The sequence below is a fragment of the Caretta caretta genome, chromosome 3 (genome assembly GCF_965140235.1).
Source record: "Caretta caretta isolate rCarCar2 chromosome 3, rCarCar1.hap1, whole genome shotgun sequence".
Lineage (NCBI taxonomy): Eukaryota > Metazoa > Chordata > Testudines > Cheloniidae > Caretta > Caretta caretta.
The window spans coordinates 208,564,973-208,590,385 of NC_134208.1; the positions used below are offsets into that span (position 1 = coordinate 208,564,973).

The following is a 25,413-nucleotide window of genomic DNA, read 5'->3' on the forward strand; positions in this document are numbered from 1 at the left end:
GGTGTTACTAAAACTATTGCAAACTCAGAAGCCTTTTCCCAAAGGTGCAAGTCGGGATACCCAATTTAACAGCAATGCCAACACCACAGCCTGATCTGGGGCCTAGAACCCACCAGACAGTGCAAATCTGTCAGCCCAGGCCTGCCAGACCCAGCGTCACCGCAGTGCTCCACAAAACACACAGAGCTGTCTGCATGTGCCCAGCAGAGGGTGCTCGAGAACTTCCAGTGCCATTCCTAGGCTTTGGAGGGCGGGTCAGGCTTGTTGCCATGTGCTGCAAATGGCTCCCTCTTGCCCTCAGCTCTTCACTCCAGATGCTGGCACAGAGCAATGGCCAGGCACGTGTCTATTCAGTCATGGTGCGTGTGCTAAGTACCATTGAGCACGGCCACTCTGGGGCTGGCTGCCCATGTCCTCAGCTCTTGAATCAAGCGCTGAGATACCCCAGGCTTCCAGGTGATTCCCTGCCATCCCTGCCCCTCTCAAGCTGCCCCATAACCCAGCGTGCTGCCACATGACAGAAGAGAACCAGGCCAAGGGCCAGCAGCAACAGCCTGGGCCAGCTTGGGGGAGAGAGGGAACAGAGGGATCACGGTTCACAAGGCAGGTGCCCTAACAACAGGGTGGGGATGGTAACAAGCCACACTGAGGCCTGGCCTGGCCTGGCATACCCGCAGGTTGGCAGTAGTTTAACTATAGGGGTGTTTTTAAACCAATGTCGTTAAGGCCGTGCAAAGCGCAGTGCGGACGCTCTGCCTGCAGGCAAAGAGTGACTTGGGTCAAGCCAGCTTCGACCGATTCCTTCCTGACCTGACCTAGCCAGCAATCAGACTGCTTTCCCTCATCCCGCCTCTCAACCGGGGAGACAAGCCCCCAGGCTGCTGCTCGCCTTCCAGGCCCTTGGCAAGTGACTGGCACAGACCGCGCCTCATGGGAATTGGGACCGGACCCAGAACGAGCCTGGCCCTTGGACTGGGGCTGGAAAGGGCAGGGAGGGCACCAGTATGGGAAGCGGGATTGATCCTCTCACACTCGCAGGGCTCGTGGCTCCTCCAGCCTTGCAGGTCTCAGGAGCACGCGATGAAATGGGAGATGGGTTTCCTTTCCTCTGCCAGTTTGGGTCCTCTCACCCTCCCCAGCGCAGTGGGGGCGGGGGCACTTACCGTGTCTTGTTGGTGATGGGAGAGTTGTCCTCGAAGACCCACTCCTGCGTGGGAGGAGGCACTGCTGTGAACTGGCAGTGGAACATGGCCTCTTCATTCTTACTCACGATCAGGTCCTGCGGGATGATCACCGGGCGAGGGAAGCTCTCGTCTGGGAGGGGAGACCGCAGGAACATTAGGGTGGCTGGAGTCCCACCTCTCCCCCGAATGCCAGCTCATCTCCAGCAAGACACAAGACACAGGGAGGCCTGGCCAAGGGGCTGGCGGGAATCCCGCACAGGGCTGGGCTGCAGCATGCAAAGAGCCTGCCAGGACAGGGACCCTCGCGCCAGCAAGCGCTTATACTCCTGTCCCGGCACAAGCCCTGCCTCCTGGGGAGGCTGCTGGGTCCTCGCTTCTGGCTTTCCCATGTTGGTTTTGGCTCCTAGCTCCCCTTCGGGAATGCTGACCAGTCTGGAAAGCACAGCCAGAGCCACAAGCGTCAGTCTGCTGCCGCAGCCCAGCCCAGCCATGGGCAGGGCCAGCAGAGCTGGGGAAGGCCCAGCCTGCCTTCCAAGAAGCCACGGAGAGGGGGCCTGTCCGACACAGCAGGGTCTGGCACCAAGCTGCTTGCTCCCTTCCCACATGGCAGAAATGTACCTTCACCCAACCTCCCTTCTGGGCATGCCATCCCTCTGCCAGCTACAGCCCCTCTACAAGGACCAGCCAAGACTGGGAACAGGAGTGGTGGCTAAGGCCTTGTCTACACACACACGGCGTATCGCTTCACCTGGACTGGGAGGGAGAAAGCACTCCAGCCCCTTGGGTGGATGCTGCTTTCACGCTGCCTACATTGGTGGACCCGGTACATGGCACCTTTATCCCGGTATAAGTGTGACTGCGCTGGGGCTGAAGGGGTTTAACACACGGATACAACGGCACCTGCTGCCCGATACAAGCACTGTGCGCAGAGCAGAGCGGGGCCGACAAACCCGCCAGCTCCCTGCTGGGGCCCTGGGGCCGTGCGGCAGGTATTTAGAAACATCACTGTCTGCGCCTGCCTTGGGGACGAGGCAGGGCTAAAATGTGGCCATGCAGGTGGGGTGCTTGCTCCAGTCCCTAGCTCAGGCAGGGCCCCTGTGAATGACAATTTCCCCTCCCTCCTGGGGGACGGAGGAAATCACACCAGCCTGACACTTCCCCAGCTGCGGCAGATCTGAGGTCACAGCCTCATTGATGTTCTGCAACATCAAAGACAAGGCAGTTGACACAGCACTGAACAGCCCTCTCCCTGGGCCCCCCAGCCTGTGGGGCGCGCGCCTGCTGCCCGGGTGGGCAGAGCGCCCCTTACCGATGATATTCAGCGTGAAGTTGTTGCTGCTGCACACCATGCCCACGGCGTTGCGAGCACAGCAGTAGTAGATGCCGTTGTCCTCGGGGCTGGCGCTCTTTAGGGTTAGTGTCCGCTCCTTATTGCTGATCCCGTAGCTGCTACGGTCATCCAGGAGCTGGCTGCCATCCCGGAACCACTGGCCCGTTGGGCTAGGAGACAGACAGGCATGTCAGTGTGGTGGCCAGCAGCGGGCCTGAGAGCACATGCACTGAGGAAAGCAGCCGGGAAATGGCCGGCTCGGCTGACCCTTCATTGCACCCCGCTGGCCTGGACACACGTAGACACAGCTCGGGAAGCCATGAGGCATGCAGCCGTTCCAATGACAGACAGTGACCCCGTTCAGCAACACCAAGCAGCTCCAGGACCTCGGGCTCTAGGCCCGCCCTTACTGTGCTCCCGCCGTTTGCTCTCTCCCCCGATGCTTACTCCTGCCTCTCACCTTCCCCCTAGGCTTTGGTGGATCTTCACAGGAGAGACAGACAGAGAGAGAGAGAGAGCGAGCGCGCAGGTGAAAGGCGAGGCAGAGCCCAGCCCGGACGCTGGCGAAGCGAGAGTAGCTCCTTACCGCGGATGGCCGTCGATGTGGCAACGCAGCGTCACGGAGGTAGAGGGCTGGATCTCTGCCACGCTTGCTGGGTGCTTCAGGACAACGCCACCCGTTTCGAGCCCTGCAAAAAGAAAGGGAGTTTGACCATGCCTGGCCTGGGGGCTGCACTGGGAACGTGGGGGAGGGGCAACCCTATCAGCCTCACCCAGAGGGCTCAGCCAAACCACGGGGGTCGCCCAGCTCACCACAGACCCATTAGAATTGGAAACTGTGCAAAGAGGGGCAACAAAAACCTTCAGGGGGATGGAACAGCTTCCGTCTGAGGAGAGATGAAAGGGACTGGGATGTCTCAGCTTGGAAAATAGAGGACTGAGGGGGACACGCTAGAGGGCTATACAGTCACAACTGGTGGGGAGAAAGGGACTATGGAAGTGTAATTTATCCCATCCCATCACATAAGAACCAGGAGTCAACCAATGAAATTAATAGGCAGCAGGTTTAAAACAAACAGAAGGAAGTATTTCTTCACACAACGCACAGTCAACCTGTGGAACTCACTGCCAGGGGATATTGTGAAGGCCAAAAGTAGAACTAGGGTATAAAGGAATTGGATAAGGTCTAGCTAGACCATTGGGCTGACCCAGCATGGCCGTTCTGGTGTTCTGTAATGTTGACAGGGAGTGGCGCACAGGAGAAGGGTTTAAACGTTGGGCCGAGGCCTGTGCTCAATGTCATCCAAGGGGACAAAAGTCCAGCATAGCCTGGAGCAAATACTCATAAGGAGAGTCAGCAAAAGATGGAGACAAGCACCCCATGACAAACAGCCTGCTGGAGGTAAAGGAGTTGGGCTAAGGACTGGCGGAGCTCAGGGCCACTGACCAGCATCAGATTACTCCAGACACTGCACAGACTCCAGCTCGCAGCTCTCCATGCCGACATCACTGCGGGAGTGTTGCCAGGTTGGAGCATAGCTCCCCACCGAGCTGGCAGGTGGTTGGGGGTGGCCTGGCCTCACATGGTAACAGGGGAGCTCTTTTCTAATAGCCATGTCTGAAGGCTTGTGCTTGGTGTGGTGGAGGGAAGGCGGAGAGCAGAAGGGTAACGCCCACAGGAAAGACTTATCCCAGCTCCCAGCCCATTCTCCGGGTGGTGGGCACTGCAGATCCCTGCCTAGGCTTTGGTCCAGTTTGGCAGCTCAAAGTGCCAAGGGCTCCCACCCACTCCTCCAGCCCATAGTCCCACAGCCTGGCACAGCTCCCAGCTAGAAATCGCCCCTCCTAACCCGGTCAGTCCCTCTGCTCCCACTTACCCACCGAGGAGTCAGACAGCACATCTGCTGGGTCTTGTAGGAACCACTCTGTGTACAGCCCAGCTCTTCACTCACTTTGACAGCTCCAAGGGAAGAACAACCTGGCCCCACCCCGTCCCACCCTGGCCACATCCCTGAGGACTCACTGGGTCACTGTGCCTCTCTGCGGAGGGGAGGGGTGACTGGGCCAGGCCTGGAGACCAGTGGCCGTGGTGCGTGCCGCTCCGCAGCATACATCAAAGGAAGGAGCCAGGCCGTTAGCAAGCTCTGGGAAAGTGGACACCAGCTGAGGGGATGTCTTGGCAAGGGAAAGGCAGCAGGAAGGAGGGCTGTACCCGCTCCCATGTGCCCACCCCGGGAGTCTGGGTCGGGAGGAGCGTGCCTGGGGCAGGCTCACTGGCCCTGCTCTCGGACTCACACTTGATGTTGAAAGATGCGTTGGCCGTTCGGGCCTCCTCTCCCGTGACTGTGCTCCTGGCCACGCACTGGAAGCCCCCGGCGTCCTGCTGCCGATCCACGGCGGTGAACTTCAGGTTGCTGCCCTCCTGGAAGCGGCGCTCGGTGTCCTGGATGAAGAGCCCATTGTGCAACCACTCGAACTCCACGCCGCTCGGCTCCTCCACCTCACAGCGCAGGATGGCGCTGCGGCCGTGCAAGGCGTCCTGAGAGGACGGCTCCTTGGTGAAGAGGATCCGCGCCCGAGTGCCCACGGCTGAAAGGAAGGCAGGAAAGGAGGTCACCGGCGGGGCCAAGGGGTACCCTGGGGAAGGGGTGCAGCTCAGATGAAGCAAGAGCAGCCTCCCGCGGGAAGCGTACGGGGGAAGGGGTCAGCCTCTCAGCTCTCAGCAGGGGAAGACAGCGTGAAACAGGCCCCAGCAGGACCTGGGGAGATGCAGGCCATGCCTGGGTGGCGGAGACGTTTCCTACAGCGTCTGAAGGGGTTTTTCCATGGCTGCAGTTAAGCTGCCTCCCTGAGCGGCAATAGCTAGTCTGGTGGGAGAATTCTGCTGCTGTCCTGGCCACACCCACACCAGGGTCTAGGTCAGCATAACAGCATAACATAACCTAGCGAGGGACATGTGAATTCTAAGTGTAGACCCATTTCTCGAGTGCCCCGCTGTGACAGAACGCCCCCTGCCGTCACACCCTGCACACCACAGCAATAATCTTTGTACAGATACGCCTGGGGAGGTGTCATCTGACAGCTAACGACATCTCAGGGACAGGGCTGGAGCAGCATTCTATGTAACGCTCTGAGCAGAAGCCGAACTCATGACTGAAGGGCGTTTGCCAGGCAAGTCTGGGGGAGGGGGGGTAAACCTGCTTCTCAAAGACAAAGGACAAGTTGTCGCCCCAGCCAGGCAGGTGCCATCAAAGCTGACCGGCCATCGACTACCAAGTGGCCATTCGTTGGCAAGGACAGGGCAGGAACAAACAGATCTGATCTCAGCAAACAACAGCATGGAACCTCTCCCCGCACCCCTCCTCCTTGTCTCCTGGCTCTCAGGGAGAAAAACCTGTACCTAGGGGTCACCCTCAGGACAATGCATTTCAAAAGAGGACTGAACTATAAAAGTGAGGGGCAACCCCCCGGTTCTCTCTCCCTGCCCATCTCTCTCCTGTTCACCTAAGACCAGGAAAGAAATGCTTATTGGGCTTTGGGAGCAGATCCTGGCCGGAGGGTTTGGTCAGCAGCGTTACTGGACACGTGCTCATGGACTTCACCGTGAGCCAAGCCCAGCTTGGGAAGTGATTTATCTTTATTTCTCTTGGAACCATTTCTGACTTTCATGCCTCTTTACTTGTACCCTGAACAGCTCTCTCCTTGCAATTAAATACACTCATTTTATTCTTTAATTAGAACTAACCCAGCGTTGTGAACTGGGTGGGTAACTCGAGCTGAGGCAGACTGCTGTGTACCGATCCCGTGAGAGGGGCAACACACCTAACAAATCTGGGCTGCCCAGGAGAGGGCTGGACACGCATAACAAACGTTTTTGGGGGGAATCCAGGACTGGGCATGTGCTGGGGTCACCCTGGGAGCAGTAACAGTAGAGACACTGGGAACACAGCCTGCTTCTTTCACTACACACCCGCTTCAGAGCATTCTGACCCAGAGCGCCCTGGAGAGGGCTGCCACGCTTAAGGGGCAGCAGGGCAGGGAGGGGGTGCTCCCACTCCAGGCCAGGGGCTCCCCCCAGCTCCAGGCCACATTCCCAGGGCTCAGCACCCACAACTGGGGCCAGACTGACAAGAGGACTCAGCCCCATGAGCGCAGAGATTGGCCTGGGGGCAGAACAGCTGGGGAACGGCTTGGTTAACGGGTGGGGGAGAAAGGTGCTGGGGGCCCCCTGTGGGCAGCTCTGCCTAGGCCCGGCTCCAGGACCCCCCGCTCACCAGGCTGTGACTTGACTTCACTGCCCAAGCAGGTCAGAACTACCTCCCCACCCAGGTTTGTCCTCGCCCCCGTCTGCGCTTCGGCTCAGCAGCCCAGCAAAGGCGCAGTAAGCACCTCACTGCAAACCCTGCCCTTCTGTAGTGCAGACATGGCCTAGGACTTTACCCCGTTAGCCAATATCTGCTCCACAACCATCATGGGGTGCAGCCCTAGTGCCGACAGGGCAGACTGTAGCTTCCCCGCGAGTCGGAAGGGCGTGATAAACGCTCGGGCTAAGCCGCAAACTGCCCTGTCAGCACTAAGGCTCCCCGCGCTAGCTCGTGCCAGGCCAGAACAAGTCCTTCCAGCTCAGAAAAGAGAAGGCCAAAGTGAAAAGCAGCCTCTGAGCAGCCTCCCAGCTAGCACCAGGACGCAGCTCCGTGTGCCGCTCCACTGCCCGAGGTGACGTTTCTCACTGCTCTTCCACGTCCACACAGCGCCTGAGCCTGGGGAACACAGTGCAGGACACGTCCGCCTTCTGCCCCAAGTGCTCTCTGTCCTGCTGACAGGCAGCAAGCTCAGGCCTGACCGACGGGGGAATGCAGGGAACCCTCCTGGCCAGGACCTGGTGGAACCCGGAGGCTGAACAAGGCCGCACTTTCAACGCTACAGTCCTGATCCCACGACGCTCAGGAGCTGGGAACTGCTGTGATGGGAACCCCCGGTGTGCACTGGAACATCTGTTACAATGGCTTCACTGTGCAAAGTGAGATACACACCCACACGCTTTCCGTGCCCAACACTACAGACGTCCATACATCCCTCGGGACCAATGCACCATGATCTAGTCCAGCCCATCAAGGGTTAAACACGGTCTGGTAAGAGACGCCCAGACGGTTTCAATTTCCTTCAGAATTGGGACTTCGAGCAGTCTGGATTCCCTGCATCTGAAGCCCCAGAGGGATCGTCTGTCGCCCAAATCCATGGCCCTCCCTGCAGCTCCACCCAGGCAGTCTAGGGGTGCCGTGCCCCAGCGCACACAAGCTGCAGAGCCCATGAACTGCATGCCGATGGCCTGTCCTGAACACAGGCCAACTGGAAACGCTCCCTTCTCTCGGGGGAGCGCTGGCAGAGAAGGGGCAGAGCCCGGGGCTGGGCTGCTGAGAGGAGTCACAAAGGAACACTCCAGCTCCGAGCCACATTGAGTGGAGGGTCAGAGTCTCTGAAGCCTGGAATCCCCCCGAAGGCACGTTGACTTCTATCCTGCAATGGCTCCCCCTGCAAAGCTCAGTCTGGAGCCCTGCCCCAACTGGGGTCCGGGGACTGTGTCCCTACCAGGAACTCTCCTGCAGTGCCTCTGTGCTTATGGTGCTATCCTCCCGCACTGGGAGCCCTTTTCAAAGGCAGGGATTGAGCAGGGGAGGGGAAGGCAATTAAGCAAACAATGCCCTTTGAAGGAAGCCTACTGGAGATAATCAATAATGCTTTGATCTGGTCAATAAAAGAGCCTAAGGGAGCAGCAGTCAGGGCCCTGGCATAGTCTCTCCAGAGCCTGGGCCCAGAGGGAGTTTGCAGGAGAGGCAGGCAGCATGCCAAAGCTGAGGACTAGCCGCTCTGTGCGCCAGAAGAGCGGCACATGCCCAGCCGGGTAGCGGCTGGCTTCTCCTCCACCATCAAAGGCCAGTGCCAGGCCATTCCAACCAGCTCCTCTGTCTGGGCTGCTGCTCCTAACCCAGAGCGGGCTGGTCTCTGAGGCTGTAACTCTCCCTTCCAGCTGCTGAATCCCAGCCAAAGAAACTAAGGGCCCACGGCCGCCTCTGTAGCTTGACTTCCCCATGGGAGCCATAGCTGCTGCGCCCCAGGGACTGCACAGGTGCTGACGGGCTCGGATGGAGTCTGCTCAACCCAGGAACAAGATGGGAACCCTGGGGAGGGAAAGCAGGGGGAGCTGGCTAGCTGTGTTAGGGCGGGTGCTCAAAGGCCCCAAAGGGTGGGGATATCCAACCCGGTCTCCCAAGGAGCTCGTCAAAGAGTTCAGGCCCTTCTCGGTGACTCTGAAGTGTTCTGCTTTGCAGTTTTCCAGCAAGCAGGTTCCTCCTCATCCTCAGAGCGACTGAGCCCGTGTCTGTTTCCTGGAGAACCCGCTGAGTTGCCTCCTGGGGCTCATTTCCTGCGGAGTGAGCCCGGGGCTCTGAATCCAGCTCCTGGAGCCAACAGCTTTCAGCCTGGCCAATGCAACAGCCAGCAGCGCTCTGGCTCAAGGGGAGTCCGACTTCACCATCAAAAGGGACTAGGCTGGCTTCCTGCCTAACACAGGCCACAGAGCCTCACCTAGTGATTCCCTCACGGAGCCCATTGCTTCCGCTGGAGCTAGAGGCTGGATTTAACAACTCCAAGTGGTGAGAATCCGCCATGTCGCTAAGGAAGCTGGTCCAGTGATTAACTCCCCTCCCTGTTACAAACGAGCACCTCAATCTGAATTCTCAGAGCCTCAACTTCCAGAAAAAACCGGCACTGAAAAGGCGGCACGGTTGTTTTCTCATCTCTACGTAGGAGCAGCCCTGTGCCCAGAATTGCAGTCAGGACATTAACTAGGCCAAAGGAGAAGGCCACCCTCTCCGTGCCACACACAGGGCACTGGGAGGCTCCGACCGCCCTGGCATGCACTAACCTGCTTGCCAAGTGCCCAGATTTCACAGGTTACATTTCAGGAGCAGACATGTCTGTCTGTTACCAGCTCTGTTCCTGGGCTTTCCGCTCCAGCATCTCCCCTTCCCAAATGATCCCCCACTTGGGAAAAACTGTCTCCTCTCTCTGACATACCCGGAGGGCCAGTTTTCAACCCACACCTCGGCTTTATCTCTACCTGACACAGCCTGGGACAGGAAGGGGTTAACCCAGAAACACAGCTCCTGGTTTGAAACAGGAGTGGCCCAGGGGGACAGGACCCGGCAGGAGCTTTGGCCACAGGAAGAGAACAAAGCACCTCAGAGGAGAGGCAAATACCTGGCTGCACAGCTAGGCAAGAAAACACCATGGCACCAGTTCAAATCCCAGCTGAAGCCCTGCGAGCTCACAGCCAGCACCAGGCAGCCACGGGCCAGAGGAGAGAGATGAGCGCAGAGCTATGGGAGAGGCGGAGCAGGGGCACTGGCGAAGGCCCAGTGAGAGGCTGGATCACCCCAGCAGGGAGGGTCTGCGAGGCTCTGGGGCAAAGCCCATTGCTCAGGGCTGACCAAGGGGGCACTCCTGCCTTGCCCCTGCCAAACAGTCCCAGAGCTCAGAGACTGCCTAGGCCCCTCGGGTACCATGTCAGGAGGGCACACAGGAACGGGGGAAGCAGCGTGAACAAGGACTCCGCTCTCTCCTGCGGGCTGTTCAACCCAGCCTGGCTCGGCCAGGGCGGGGCAAGTAGTGCGGACACCACAGCCTGAGGTGTGCCCAAGCGGTGGCGGCCCATCTGGGGGAGGAGAGGGGAGCATCCCTGCAGCAGATGATAGCCACTGCTCCAACGCTTGGGAGACTCCCTCCCCCCCAAACCCATCTGCAAACAGGTGCAGGGGGAATGGCCACTGTAAAGCCCCTTCCCTAGAGGGGAGCTTGTGGGAATCCCAGTGCCTAGCAGCACCTGCTCCCCACCCCTCCAGCGATGCAGTCAGCGGGCCCTCTCAGCCTGAACAGGGTCCAGCCATCAGAACCGCACGGGGGCTGCTGCGGGGGCTGAGCGTCAATGCGCGGCACCTGGAGCCGTGCGACAGGAAAAGGAGACCGTGTCAAGGGCCGGCAATGCAGCCTGAGCAGGTCTTCCCCAGCACAGCCCACCTAGCTCAAGGAGAGCACTGGCCAGGCACGGGCCACGCGGCTGGAGAACTGGCCGGGGCCAGGCCAGGCACTGCTGAACATCCCCCAAGCAAGGTCGGTCTAACTGTCCACCCAGGAGCGTGCAAACTGCCTGTCTGCAGCCAGCTGCCTGTACGCACCGCTCAGGCTACCAGCTGGCAATCGGAAGAGAGACGGACAAAGGGCAATTCAGCATTTACTGCTCGCTACCCGATCCCGTTCCCAGCCTCCCGCTCTCACGTGGAGGGAGGCCAAGGCAGCGCAGAGCTTGGGGGGCTGTCCAACTCGAGGCAGATGTTGAGTACTTTATACATCGAAGGTGAATGGCGAAGCGCCCAAGATGCCCAGTTCCCCCAGCTGCTCCGGCAGGGGAATGGCTTCGGAAACAGGATTCCTGCCTGTATTCCAGCAACAAGCTCCAGACCTACCTAAAGGTGGTGGTCAGGGACCCGCTGGGGTGGGGCTAGGGAGAAAACGCAGCCAGCCGGCCCGCCCAGCCTGGAGGAAGCAGCACAGCGGACACCCACAAGCGTTGCAGGTCCAACTGGCCCATAACGTCTGGTGACAATCAGCTGCAGATCCCCGACAGCCCACCAGGAGGCACTGCCATGCATGCCTTCCTCTTTCAGACCCAGGCTCCTGCACCCAGCCTCGCTGGGCCTGTCAAAGGAGTCGCGCGGCTCTGGAGAGAAGAGGCAACGAACGCGGGAGAGGTGTCTCCCACAAGGGGTCCCTCAGACAGCGCAGCTTGCACCTGGGCCACAGGAAGTCTGCTGGCCGCAGATCACCCCTCGGAAGGGGCCACAGAAATGGAGAACCAAAGCCAGGGCTGTGATGGAGCGTGACACTGCCTGCCCCACCCACTGCTGCTCCGCAGGGAGACCAGGGGGATCCTCCTTCGCCCACGCACAATGGGTAGGACACTCCTTTGGCAGAGATGGCTCAGGGCCCCATCCCAGCTGCATTCCCACCGCAAGCCCTGCCCAGCCGTGGGGCCCACAGCTTGCTTCCGCCGTCACCATGCGATACCCACACTGCAGCTCCTTGCACTCAGCCCACACGAGCAGAACACAAGGCCCAGCTCCGAGCTCCTGGACCCCCACAAGGAGCACAACATCTGCACAAACAGCTCTTCGTACCACATGCGGCTAGTGGCCCAGCTTCCTGGGAGCTGCGGGGATGGCTGTGCAGCCATCCTGCCCATGAGCAGGGGAATTCACGGAGACAGCGAGGGCAATCACCCGGCCCCGCTGCATAGCTGCAGGGGGCACATGCCAGACAGCAGAACACCTTCCAGACCCAAGCAAACCTGACTTGTAGAGAAGGTTTCACAGACACTAACGTGGAGGGAGCGCCTTAGCTCAAGGCCCTGATGGCCACATGCTTGAGCTTGACATTTTCATATTCATCTACAGCTGGCCCCGTTCGACCAGTGAGCTCAGCCTCCTAGAAACTCCTCGGAGTGAGCCTCGCACGGGCAGGGGATGAGAGGAACTGCTCTGCTGGGTCACCGCGCCATCCCAGAGCACCCAAAGAGCCATGCTGGCCTGCCAGGGCCTGCACCGGCATACTTAACACCCAGCACAGCCCAGGGAGAGGGAAATCCCCCAGAAGAGACTCCTCAGCCCATGGGGACAGAGGACATCGCACCACCATGCCCCACCCAGCCTGGGATTCGTTAGCTCAACTGAAGGGCAGGCAGGAGGAGCCTCCCCACCCTGCCTGGACAATGGCTGTGAAGACTACAAAGCCTGGTGCCCAGTGCTGAGTCACATCCGTATCCGGCCGTGGCTGGAGCTTTAGAACACGATTCTCTATGTCCAGACGCCGGGTGAGCACCTTTTAAAGACTAAGCCCTACTGCCTGGTTAGGATGGCCCGCAGGGCGGCTGGCTGCTCTGCAGAGCGCTGCGATGGCCACAGGGCTAACAGGCGTCCGCCAGGTGGAACTGCCTACCCACAGCAGTTCTCTACGTCTGAGTGGCTGCTCCTTGCTGAGAAAGGCAATGGGGAAAATCTCTTGCATGTCTGGCTTGCTGGGACTACAAGGCATCCAAACCAGACCCTTGGCCATCCTGAGCTCCCCGGGCTGAGGCCTGGCTCTCCTCACAACGCCTCTGGAAGTGGCACAGAAGCATTCAGCACTCTCAATCTGCCCAGGTACCGTGCTTTGGGAGCCCAATCCAAAGAGAACGCCGCCATTTCCAATCCTGGCCTCGAATCAGATGTGGGATTAGTTTAAACAGCAGCCCCTCCCAGAGTAAAACCAGACCTTCCACTGCCACCCCAAATCTCACCCAAGCCTTGATCACAAACTGCTCCTCTCTGGCCTTATGACACGCACATCTCCCCATCTTGTCTGCAGCCCACAGCGGCTGCCAGCCTTTCTCCACCGCGCCCGCAGCAAGGTTAGACGACACTGCAGTTCAAACACCGGCAGCAGGGCAGCACAAAAAGCGGAGGCCCCAAGGCAAAGGCTAGTGCAGACCCAGCTAAGGCCTCTGCCAGAGCGAGGCAGCGATGTGTCGGGGATGGCCAAGCTCCGTGCGGGGAGGGCAGCTAGCCCTGCTTTGTGGGACCTCACCCAGTGCCACGCTCCTGGGCACAAGGGTTCAGTCCCTTTGCACCACACCGAGTGTTTGCAGACACTGGTGCCAAGGGACTAACAACAGGAAGCATGAGAAGGCAGCTGAGTCCAACTGATCTAAGCAGGTCCCTCTGGCGGCTCAACACCCTCTCCCTTCCGGCTGCTGTTGGATTGGGGGGACGGAGTAGCATTTGAAAAGCCAGTTCAATACCGAGTGCTTTGGGTGCTTGAGCTGTTCCCCCTCTCCCCCATGCCCAGAGGTGCTGGGAATGGAAAGGACCGCAGCGGCGCCGACGGGTTTGGGCACGCCGTGCTGGAACAGCACAGGAAGTGGATGTGGGAACTGTCACCTGTCAATGCCAGCTGAGGGCATTAGCTGGGGGCAGGGGAGCACAGGGCAAAGCTGACAGGAGCCTTCCTGAAGCACTTTGTGAAGAAGGAGCAAGACCGCTAAAAACATCACACCTGTCATGTGTGCATCACACCTGTCATTTGGCTTCTTCACCTGTCATGTGAGCAGGGAGAGAGCAACCCAACATGTGGGCTAAGGAGGGGATGCCCCTGCGCTGCATTCCCAGAGCCTCGCTGGGCCGGCCTTGCTGTCCCCAGCCTTTGCCAGCTGCGATTCCTCGTCTAGAGAAGCCAACAGGGAAGTACTGGGAAGCAAACCTGATGTCATGCAGAGGGAAGCTGGCCCAGGTGGCAGGGGGAAGGGCTGGAACTTGACAGACCATGGACCAGCTTTTTGGCTGGCTCATGAACATGCCACCTGGCATTGTGTCCGGGTGCTGGTGTTGGCCTTGGCCTGACACCAGCGGGGGACCAGCACCAGCATCCCTGCCATTTGTGTCTGGGCCAGGCACAGCAGAGAGTGATTAAGCACCAGCCCACTCTTATGTAAACAGCTTGGAGAATGCACACAGGGCCCTTCTTCAGATCACGCCTCAACACCGAAGCCTCCCGGGGGGACCTAGAGCTTCTGTAGAGGCACACACACCCGCCCATCAAAAGTTGCTAATCAGCTGACTTTGATCAGCCCTGGAGTTTGCATTGACTAGTACGAGGTAGGTATAGTGACCCTGACCCCCGCGCCAGGCATGGTACCATCAACAGTGCAAGCCCACCGCCGTGAACCAGGGCCTGAAATCTTGGGTGTGGGGGCTTGCCATCAAGAACAGCTTTTTCAATGGTGTGTCCCCCGGACAACACCAGTGCAAGTCCAAAGGGGGTTTCCGCTATCAGTCGCCACACCCCACGTGCCCTACAACGAGGTACAGTCTGTCCATCAGCCCGCAGCAGCTGTCGCGTAAACAATACAAGCTGGCTAAATCTCTCAAGGCTGCCCAGCAAGCTGAACCATATGCTCTTTCGTTAAGCTGCACTTGTGAAGGTCCAGGTCGCTGACAGGCGCGGGGCGCTAGCTGTCTGACACTGTAGGTGAGGGACGAAGGCGAACAGACAACCGGCAGATAGTGACATTGCACTGTACATACAGCTCCATGCACATTGTTATTCATTTGTAGTCAAGTAGCCCCCAAGCAAAGTGCTGCACAGACAAGTCACAGAACAGGGTTACAACAAGACACCAGGCAGATGAACAGGCCCACAGGAACAGAGGGGGCGGGGGATATGACACAGCCGGACTCTGCAGACCCCTTCCCTTAGTTAGGCACACATGCTGCCACCACTGACCTCTGAAGGAAAGTTCCAGGGGTCCCAGGCGTGACTAGGCCACAGTGCTGGTGAGTGCCTTTGGATCTGTTCCTCTTTGGTAGGGAGCACCATGTAAAAGCCAGATGTGCACAAGGAGACCTGTTCAATTACAGTGGGGTAGCCTGACTTTCATGCCAGCACCCTCCTTGCCCTGAATGCTTTCACTGCGATCTATTAATTTGTACAAACAGCACATCTGATGTAGGGATGTGTCATCCTCATTTTAAGTACCAGGGGATTAAAGTATTAAGCACTTAATTTCAAACCAAGAGTGCTTAAACCAATAAAACAGCAATCATTAACTTGTGCACCACAAAAAGAATCTGGCAGAACCACCATCCCCAGGCCCTCAGTTACCAATGCAATCACATCACATACACTAAGAGCTGACCAGCTAAACCCCAGTATAATCTGATCATGTGCAGCAGCCCATCTGCTATGCCCTCATCACTTCTTGTTCCTGCAGAGTGTTACTGCGTGACTTGTGATGCATCTACAGATCAAGGTGTCAGGCCGGGTTACTGTCAGCCTCACCTCAGTCCCTGGAAAAATCATGGAGCAGGTCCTCAAAGAATCAATCCTGATGCACTTGCATGAGAGGAAAGTGATCAGGAACAGCCAGCATGGATTCACCAAGGGAAGGTCATGCCTGACTAATCTAATCGCCTTTTATGATGAGATTACTGGTTCTGTGGATGAAGGGAAAGCAGTGGATGTATTGTTTCTTGACTTTAGCAAAGCTTTTGACACGGTCTCCCACAGTATTCTTGTCAGCAAGTTAAGGAAGTATGGGCTGGATGAATGCACTATAAGGTGGGTAGAAAGCTGGCTTGATTGTCGGGCTCAACGGGTAGTGATCAATGGCTCCATGTCTAGTTGGCAGCCGGTATCAAGTGGAGTGCCCCAAGGGTCGGTCCTGGGGCCGGTTTTGTTCAATATCTTCATAAATGATCTGGAGGATGGTGTGGATTGCACTCTCAGCAAATTTGCGGATGATACTAAACTGGGAGGAGTGGTAGATACGCTGGAGGGGAGGGATAGGATACAGAAGGACCTAGACAAATTGGAGGATTGGGCCAAAAGAAATCTGATGAGGTTCAATAAGGATAAGTGCAGGGTCCTGCACTTAGGACAGAAGAACCCAATGCACAGCTACAGACTAGGGACCGAATGGCTAGGCAGCCGTTCTGCGGAAAAGGACCTAGGGGTGACAGTGGACGAGAAGCTGGATATGAGTCAGCAGTGTGCCCTTGTTGCCAAGAAGGCCAATGGCATTTTGGGATGTATAAGTAGGGGCATAGCGAGCAGATCGAGGGACGTGATCGTTCCCCTCTATTCGACATTGGTGAGGCCTCATCTGGAGTACTGTGTCCAGTTTTGGGCCCCACACTTCAAGAAGGAGGTGGATAAATTGGAGAGAGTCCAGCGAAGGGCAACAAAAATGATTAGGGGTCTAGAACACATGACTTATGAGGAGAGGCTGAGGGAGCTGGGATTGTTTAGCCTGCAGAAGAGAAGAATGAGGGGGGATTTGATAGCTGCTTTCAACTACCTGAAAGGGGGTTCCAAAGAGGATGGCTCTAGACTGTTCTCAATGGTAGCAGATGACAGAACGAGGAGTAATGGTCTCAAGTTGCAGTGGGGGAGGTTTAGATTGGATATTAGGAAAAACTTTTTCACTAAGAGGGTGGTGAAACACTGGAATGCGTTACCTAGGGAGGTGGTAGAATCTCCTTCCTTAGAGGTTTTTAAGGTCAGGCTTGACAAAGCCCTGGCTGGGATGATTTAACTGGGAATTGGTCCTGCTTCGAGCAGGGGGTTGGACTAGATGACCTTCAGGGGTCCCTTCCAACCCTGAGATTCTATGATTCTATGATACTGTGGCCGCTCTGGAGCTCAGGATTCTCTGATGTACTAGGGTGGATACACTTGCTGTCTGAACAGAAGGGGTCTGTGCGAAAAATGAGCTAGGGCCAGCCGGATCCAGGTGCTGGCTACGGATTTTACAAACACATACTCAGGGCCCAGGATGTGTCAGAGGCCGGACCTCTCTGGTGAACCAGGGGAAACAACGCACTTGTCCTCTATTTTTATAGTATATTTGGAGGGTAATGGAGGCAAACATTGGTTGGGCCATGGTAGATCCTAGTGACATGCTGGATTAAGCACTCTAGCGCCAGGATGCGTTGGGAACCCGCCGCGTGAAGCGCAACAGGAGCAGCAACCCTTGTGCTCTCCTTCAATGATAGGATTTCGGGCCAGAACTTGAGTGGATCCAGGAGCTGGATAACAGAATTTCTAAGGGCTCATGGCAAGGACTCATCAGGGTCTGAATTTTAGAGTGAACTAGCAGCAGCCAGACTTGGGGCTTGCCTACACAGACATTTAGTTCACAGAAAGCTGGGGTGTGACTCTACCCCGCACTAGCCCACCACGGACTAACTGTCCCTGTGGACCCTGCTGACACGCATTAACAGCTGGCTAATGAGCTTTGATCTAGTCCTGAGTGAAACCTCACTGCAGCTGATGGGCATGCTGGCTACCTTCCATCCAGACTACACAAGGGAGCAATTACAATGGAAGCCACAGCCCAGAGATTAGACTGAATGCAAACACGGGGCTGGGTCTTTTCTGATGGAGCTGCGTCAGCCAGAAGCAAGCAGAAAATCAGGAGACAAGAGAAGTTCTTGTAGTCTGGCCATGAGAGAAAGTAAAGAGAGAATGCTTTTTGGGCAGAGTGTTGGCTGAAAGAGGCTTGGAATTGTGAGCAAAGAAATAGCCTCCTGTTTGATTCCTACTATGTTCAAGGAAACAAAATAAACAGGACTGCACCAAAGAAATACACGATCCCCGTATCAATTTCTCTTCCTAGCGGAGGCAACCCACAACACCCTGAATACTGGCTAACCACTTGGGCTAAGGAGGAGTAACACTAGTTTTTTATGTGTTTTGAACAATTTCTTTAGCACTCAGTTTGGTGTGACACAATTAGCACTTGAAACCTTCCCAAAGGCATTTCTTTGTCTTCTCCAGTTTCATGAACAATTGTATCTGACACCATATACTTGTGGCTGCTACCCTGTGGCTGATAAACAGCAATACAAGGAGATAATGCAGGGGTGGGACTAATCACAGAGAAAAATGAATGTTTCAGATCACATTCTGTAAAGGACATCAGAGCCCACCTACTTAGTAAATAGTTTTGTCTCCCCACATAGAGACCCAACAGTATCAATGTCAAGGTAAACCGAGTTTGACAGGGCTTGTTTCTGCGCAGAGAAAATTTCTCTGAGGCTTTCAGAGCATAGCACTGCAGAGACCAGTCCTTGGCCTCCTGCAACAGACATCTCACCTTAGGTCCCTCTCCCGCTGAGCCCAGGCTGGCATGCTCACACTCAAACGGGGACTCGGTAGGGAAACACAGGTGCTGCAGAGGTGGTGTTGGTTCCCTCAAGTCAGCCCTTGACACCTCAGTGTGGCACTAGGGCGCTGCCCTGCCAGAGGTGCCACGGTGGCGGAGTCCTGACTCCTCGGGCCAGTAAAGATCCCATAGCAGGCGGCTGGACGCCAGGTGGCAGTGTCCTGCTCACATTCTAACGGCACTGTTACACTTCACCGAACTGACTTGTAGTCCTTCACTGGCCTGCAGCGCTGCGGGTGCAGAATGGCCGGCCAGCGACCCACGTGCAGAGCCAGGCACACGGTCTGAGAGACGCTTTGGATTCCTGTGGAATGAAAAATTCTATACCAGAGCTGCATCCCACATGCTCCATCTCTCCCCCTCCCACACCAGCCCCCCTTTTCCGGCCACTGCCTCTTGTGGGGTAGGTCAGGTAGACTGTATGTTCTGTGCACCACAGGCTGTCAGTTTCAGCTCTCTGTAAAGCACCCTGCGCAGGAGGGGTTGTCTAGATAATCACGCCCGGATATTCCCTGCAGGCCAGGGGTAATGCAACTCAGACAAGACAAGCCCTTTATAATTGCACTGGGGAAAAGCAGCATTTGAGTCCCCACACTGACCAATGTCAGACCAGGGGAATCCCTTCCAACGGACAGCAGGCTCTCTGCACTCTGCCATGAGTGCCCAGTGTGTGAACTCACCAGAGTGACTTGAGGAGACTGTTCCCCAGCACAACCCAGACGGCAAGGCAGGCCTGGGCAATCGGGACTCTCAGAAAGTCAGAGAGGGGCTGAGCATCAGCTCCAAGGCAAACTGAGGGATGAATAGCACGATTGTTCTGACTTCAACCGAAAGGGCTGCTTGAAAAAACACAGTCATGAAAAAGCTGATTAACTTAATTAGGAGTTAACCTAAAAGTCGAGGCTGAGTTCCAAAGCATTTCAGGAGTGAAATGTAACTGTGCAGCCCACACGACCAGGGACACAAGTGCTAAAACAGCTCTGTTAAACCTGCGTACACACTCCCCCCACAGTATTATGGTGTGTGCGTACCACAATAACTCACCCCCGTGTTATGCAAAAAAACCACACAAAAATCTGGTTTTCGCCTGAATTGTTTCTCTGTGGCCTCTTGCCGGAGGACTGCATTTTGGGACAGTTTCTGACTGATCAGAGAAGCAAGCCTTAAGTTCTGGTGCTTTGTAAAATAAATGGGGGTATTTCACTTTAAATACATTTGACTGAAAGGTACAAGCCTCCAACTGAGCTAGTTAACGAAGGTTGTACTTGTGGCACCTTAGAGACTAACCAATTTATTTGAGCATAAGCTTTCGTGAGCTACAGCTCACTTCATCGCTCACGAAAGCTTATGCTCAAATAAATTGGTTAGTCTCTAAGGTGCCACAAGTCCTCCTTTTCTTTTTGCGAATACAGACTAACACGGCTGCTACTCTGAAACTTAGCGAAGGTTGAGGGCCAGGGCCATTCTACTCTTGAGCAGCCAGGAGAGTGGCCTTGTCCCTTCAGTCCATGGGACAGCGAAGAGTGAAATACAAACCCCACTCTCATGTGGCAAAAAAGGACTCACAAGATTTCTGCAGACAGGTGTGGATACAAGCTGTATCCAACTGAGTGAGCATTCACCCAGCTGCACCAGCAGTGAGACAGCTGAGGGAGGACCCCGGCTCCCTGCTGAGGTTAAGGAGATCTAGTTCTGTGGCTGGTAGCTCAGAGTGAAATTATACCACATGCTTGGTGAGTTCTGCAATTTCAGGCCTGGTACATTCCTGACAACAGCAGGCCCCTCCGTAAGCAAAGTCTATAGAAGCCACCGACCCTGAACAGGAGAGTGGCAAGAAAGAAGAAGAAAGTGGAGGTGGCTTCCTATGGGAACATCTTGTGCATTAGCTCTCAATAAGAACCACTGCAAGACCGGTCTACTGACCCGGACTCAAGCTGTCTAATATTGACTGCTGGCTAACCACTTGGGTTAACAAGGAATAACACTTGTTTATTGGTGCTGGGAATTATTTCTTTAACGCTGTTTGGTGTGACACAGGAGCAGCACCTGGCCGAGTGAGGCTGGCACATGGTGAGGTGTGAGGAGGGGGGGATCTGGACACAGTCAAATCCAACAGCAAAGGCCAAAAGCCTCCTGCAGAGATGGGAATGGGGGGCTCAGCTGTTCCTGGGGAGCAGCACTTCCCTCACATGGAAAAAGGCCTTCCGGGCCTTTGGAAATCTCAGCAGTCATGCCCAGAAATCAATGGCCAACTGCATCTGCTGTGCCAGCCTGGCTCCCCCAGGAGGGAGGGAAGTAGCCAACCACATGGCCATCACCTTCCCAGGACGCCTGGTCTCCTTTCTCCCACCCACCCGCGCTGCCGTGGCCTTGGCGAGCTCCCCTCAGCAGCAACATTGTGGCCTGATGCCCTCTGAGTTATGGGATGGGAGTGACCCCAAACCCAGTGGGTGGATTTATTTCAGGGGAAACCTGTCCAGGCCTTCGGGTTGGTAATGACAGATCCCAAAAGTGTGAGCTTAAGTAAGCACATCTGTGTGCTCTGCAGACAGAGTTAATGGCAGCCAGTGCTGAGTGCACCTAACCCTCCAGCCTCCTCGGGTGCTGCGGGCTGCAGGATACAGTGCAGCAGGGCAGCCTGTTTTAGCCCTCAAAAAACTGGCCAGCATGAAGGGACTTGGCTCCTTGGAACTGGCCATAACCTAGGGCCCATAACTCAGGGCATGGCGCTGGGGACAAGAGAGGGCTCCTGGCAGCTGCAGCAATTTGCCTTGGCCTCCCCATGGCCAGTTGCAGCAGAGTGCAGGGCAGGGAAGGAGTCAGGAGGAGCTGGGGCAACGGAGCAGCAGCTTGCCCAGTGCTAACCCTCCGAAGAGGACACCAGGCTGCCGGTCAGAAGACCAGGACTCTTGCTGTGATGGCCACTGACCTGACTTGCCAAGTGACCTAGGCCAAGCCACCAGCTCTCCCACTGTAACTGCCCCTTGGTGACAGGAGAAGGGAGCTGCTGTTACTGAACTGAAGCCCAGGAGCTCATGACCCCATGGAGGAAGGTCAGAGCCCCCCAGCCATGATAAGTGGGGCCTGCCTGCGTGTTAACAGTGGGCTGCAGAGACTCCCCTTGCAGCAGGTGCGGTCCTGGCCCACGGCCCCTGAGAGCGCGAGGAGGGAAGGGAGCTGAGCATGGGCACTAGAGGAAGAGGGCAGGTGCCCCCAGCACTGTGGAGATACTGCAGGTACCCCCTGGCAGTGAGCAGGACTTGGATCCACACCGCCCTCAGCATCCAAACACCCAGCGCCCCGCTGTAGTCAGGAGCGAGTCATCACCAGTCACGGGCCTGGAGACAGTGCCCGAGGCGCCAGGGTTCAGGGCTCGGCTCGGAGCGGGGAAGCGACTGACTTAAGTGCTGCAGTAACAGACACCACAAAGCATTCCAGAGAACTCCTCCAACCCTGGCGCTCGCGCACGCATGGCTTCTCCCGGAGCACCCCCTGCCAGCACCGGGGGGCTTACAAAACACCAGTCTGCGAGGCACCAACAGGGAAACACCGCCACGTATTCAGAACATCCCAGCACATGTACACAGAGCCCCTCATGCCTCCTGCTCCAGGCTCTACTCTGCCTACAGCCCCAGCAGCGTCCTCCCCCTCACAGGGCCACTCTCCCCCGCGTCACCCCGAGCAGTATTAAAGACTCACCATACTGCAGGGCACAAGGAAACTAAGGAAGAGCCCCATGGAATCTGCCAGAGCCTCTGAAGGGAAGGAAAACGCTGACACGTTACGGCCCATTTCTTCTCTTTTAACCCCAGCTTTCCCTGCCTGCATGTGTCCATTGAGTCACAGTGCTACCCCCCGGGACATCACTTCAGGCAGTGCCCACGTTTAATAAGGCCGCTGGAGCAGGGCCTAAAGCCGCAGTTGTTTGAATTGCTCAGTAGAACGAAGTAGCCAAAAGGCGATTTAGGCAGACACTGACCACACCACCGGCCAGGGCAGCCCGCCGGGTCACTAGCAGCTGCTCTCACAGCTGCACGGTACCAGAGAGCAGGTGGGGCTGGCAGTGGAGGCTCAGGTACCGGGGCAACAAGCAAGAAGTAAGCACTGGGAAGAGCCAGCTTCTCCGAAACACTCACTAGGCCAGAAGCACTGCTCATGGCAGCTGTACAAGGAGAAGCACAAAAAGACTCAGGCTCAAAATAAGAGGCAATGCTTATTTCTGCACCCACTGTTTAACTCCTCCTTGGCTGCCCCCAGCATGGCTAATCGGCAAATGCAGAGCGAGGGTTCCCATTGCAGGCGCTCCAGGGACGCTCTTTCTGTGCAGGGCAGCATCTCTCCTACCCCCCCGCTGCGTCTGATCTGAACAATCGCCAACAGCTTGAAACAATCTGAAAATCACCGTCTCTCCCACTTCCTCAGTGACATCTCTGGGGAATGCAGCCTGACCACAAGCCAGACACAGCTGCACAGCTTGGGCTCTCCTTTGTCTTCGCACGGACCCTCCTCACCTACAGTTTCTCACTAGAAGGAGCAGGGGACATTGCAGCTGCACTCAAGGATCAGCTGCCCCTTCCAGACACTTAGTGTCACATTAAGCTGTGTGGGAACTGCCCCAGCCTCTGTTTGTAGCCCCAGAGGATGCAGTAATGGGGACTTTTCAATACCACTTGTACAATGTTATTAAAGTGACCACGTACACAGAGCAAACCAGAGGGTGGTGCCGGAATTTCTCCAGCCGTTCAGCGGAGCCAGAAACACGCCAGGTTGGAATGTGTGCTGACGTTTTGCTGACCTGTAGCTTCATTTGAGAGCAGCAGCCACTCTCGCTAGTCAGACTATGCGGGACCATGCCTGCCTTTGTGTTTGTGCAGTGCCCAGCCCAGCACAGGTCTGGATGCTGACTCAGGCCTTCCTCCCACCAGGGGGATTGATTTAAACCCCAGTGAGTTAAATCAGCAAGCAAGAAACCTGGAAGGTCCCCCGGGGAGCCATGTGGCCTGCGGGAGACCTCCCCCAGCCCTAGCATGGAGCTCAGGGCTCATTCAGGGATTGTCACTCCCAGCCAGCACCTGGAGCAGCCTGCACATCTCTGATCTGAGCCCCGAGCAGTCCCGACCCTGCGTGGTGTGAGCCAGATGGGAGTCTAGCCCCGTGTTTCCCAGCCTGTGGGTGGCGACCCAGAATGGTTCTAGATGGGTCGCTGGTCTGGTGCAGATGGGAGACCCCGGGGGTGAGAGGGCTGGAGAGTGAGCTGGACCCCTGCATCTACCCTGCAGCAGCTGTTCCCATCCCGCGGGGCTGAGTCCCAGGCGTTGTGGCCTGGCACACAGAGACTCAGCACCATTCAGCCCTGGCCCAACTGCCCCTGTCATGATGAAGGGGCAGCCAAGCCAAATCTGAGTGAGTTGCATTGTGACCTGGCACACAGATGGGCTCCAGGCCAAACCCACGTGGTGCTGTGAGCCCCTGTGCTACAACACCGTGAAATTTCAGATTTAAATATCCGAATCCATGACATTTAAGATTTTAAAAATCCTATGACCCTGAAATATACCAAACTGGATGGTGATTTTGGTAGGGCCCTACCCATGGGGATAACAGCCTGGCCCTGCCTCCCCCAGTGGTGTGGGGGTAGGTACAGGAGCGACTGCCAGGTGCTCAGGCACTATGCTGCTGGGGGCCTCAGAAGTGCCCCAGATCGACAGAATCAGAGGTGTGCAGTGACTCCACGCACCGCGGCAGCCGTACCACGACTCTCAGTCAGACACCTCTCTGAGCGCCAGGACAGGTGTGGAAGGGAGCAGCAGGAAGTCACCCCATTCCTTCCGTTAGTGGCTGAGAGGATGTAATAGCTCCCCACATCACATTAGACAAGCCGGGGGGGTGTCCCACAAGGCAGGGTTAGGAAGTTACCTGCCGTTTCCTGGTGCTCATTGCACTGCTTGAGGGCGTTAGCTTTATTCACTGATGAGACAGCTTGGTCTCTCAGCCAGCTGCCGGGCAGTCAGCCCTTGGGGTGAAGTGGGCATGGATGCGTGTTCACAACAGTACAGAGTCTTTCACACACTAGTTGCAATGGACAGGCTCAGCGGATGCCCCAAGCCCATCTTGGACCTAGCCACCAGAGCGTTACCGTCCCGCTGCTCGCTTCCAAAGCGAAGAGAATCCGTGCCAGCTCGCAGTGCGCCCTGGCAGGGTGGGACCACGTGCAGAGTTCAGCTAACGTTAGTCCAATCCCAACGCAGAAGATAAAATCCGAAGCACTAGAAAACGACCATTGTGTGGAGGCTGCAGAACGCAGAGGACACAACAAGCCAACAGAAGCCTGTCTCCTCCCAGAGCATGGGGCACCCTCCATTCTCTGGTTCAGAGGAGGAGCTCAGCAGCTGGCGCAGTGGCTGGCTAATTCCTCACAGTTAGTATGAGAATAACTGAGACTAACTGGCTCCACAGCATTGAGACAAATGTCTTTTCCATAAATAAACGTACCCTGGACGTTAATGGAGAAAACTGATGTGAGCCAGGTTCTCCAAGGAGCTCTACTGTCGGCAGAGACGGTGGGCTCAGCATTCACGGTTCCCTCTCAAAGTCACAGGACTAGCTCCAGAAGCCCGGCTTAGGAATCAATTCCAGCAAGTGTGGCTGCTTTCCGATTTGACACAGACAACACCAGCAAGAAAGAAAAGCTCTTCTAGTGCAAGGAAAGCTCACAGAGCATCAGATCACCAAGGGGTCCCGCCAGCTAGACACACACCAGAGTCCAGGCTCTAGCCATTCTGCCTTGCAAATGATACTTATGTTCTGCTACAGTGGTTCTCAAACTTTTGTACTGGTGACCCTTTTCACACAGCAAACCTATGAGTGCGACCCCCCTTATAAATTAAGAACACTTACAAAATATTTAATACTATTATAAAAGCTGGAGATGAAGTGGGGTGTGGGGCGAAGGCTGACAGCTCGCGACCCCCCATGTAATAACCTCTCTATCCCCTGAGGGGTCACAACCCCCAGTTTGAGAACCCCTGTTCTATTGGAAGTGTCAGAGGTAGAACTACCTGAGCAATGCACCTATGGCCCACGAC

The 25,413-nt window shown here is 56.5% G+C and overlaps 1 protein-coding gene across 2 annotated transcripts in view; it reads right to left on the reverse strand.

The window, feature by feature from the left end:
* Positions 1–25,413, reverse strand: part of PTK7 (protein tyrosine kinase 7 (inactive)) — a 97,708-nt gene that overhangs the window by 14,692 nt on the left and 57,603 nt on the right. For both annotated transcript variants that reach the window (XM_048842386.2, XM_075127290.1), the window contains exons 2-5: positions 4,810–5,103; positions 3,101–3,203; positions 2,494–2,684; positions 1,164–1,314 (exon numbers count right to left, since the gene is read on the reverse strand). In XM_048842386.2, the coding sequence (XP_048698343.2) occupies positions 1,164–1,314; positions 2,494–2,684; positions 3,101–3,203; positions 4,810–5,103 (739 nt within the window). The remainder of the gene's footprint in view (positions 1–1,163; positions 1,315–2,493; positions 2,685–3,100; positions 3,204–4,809; positions 5,104–25,413) is intronic.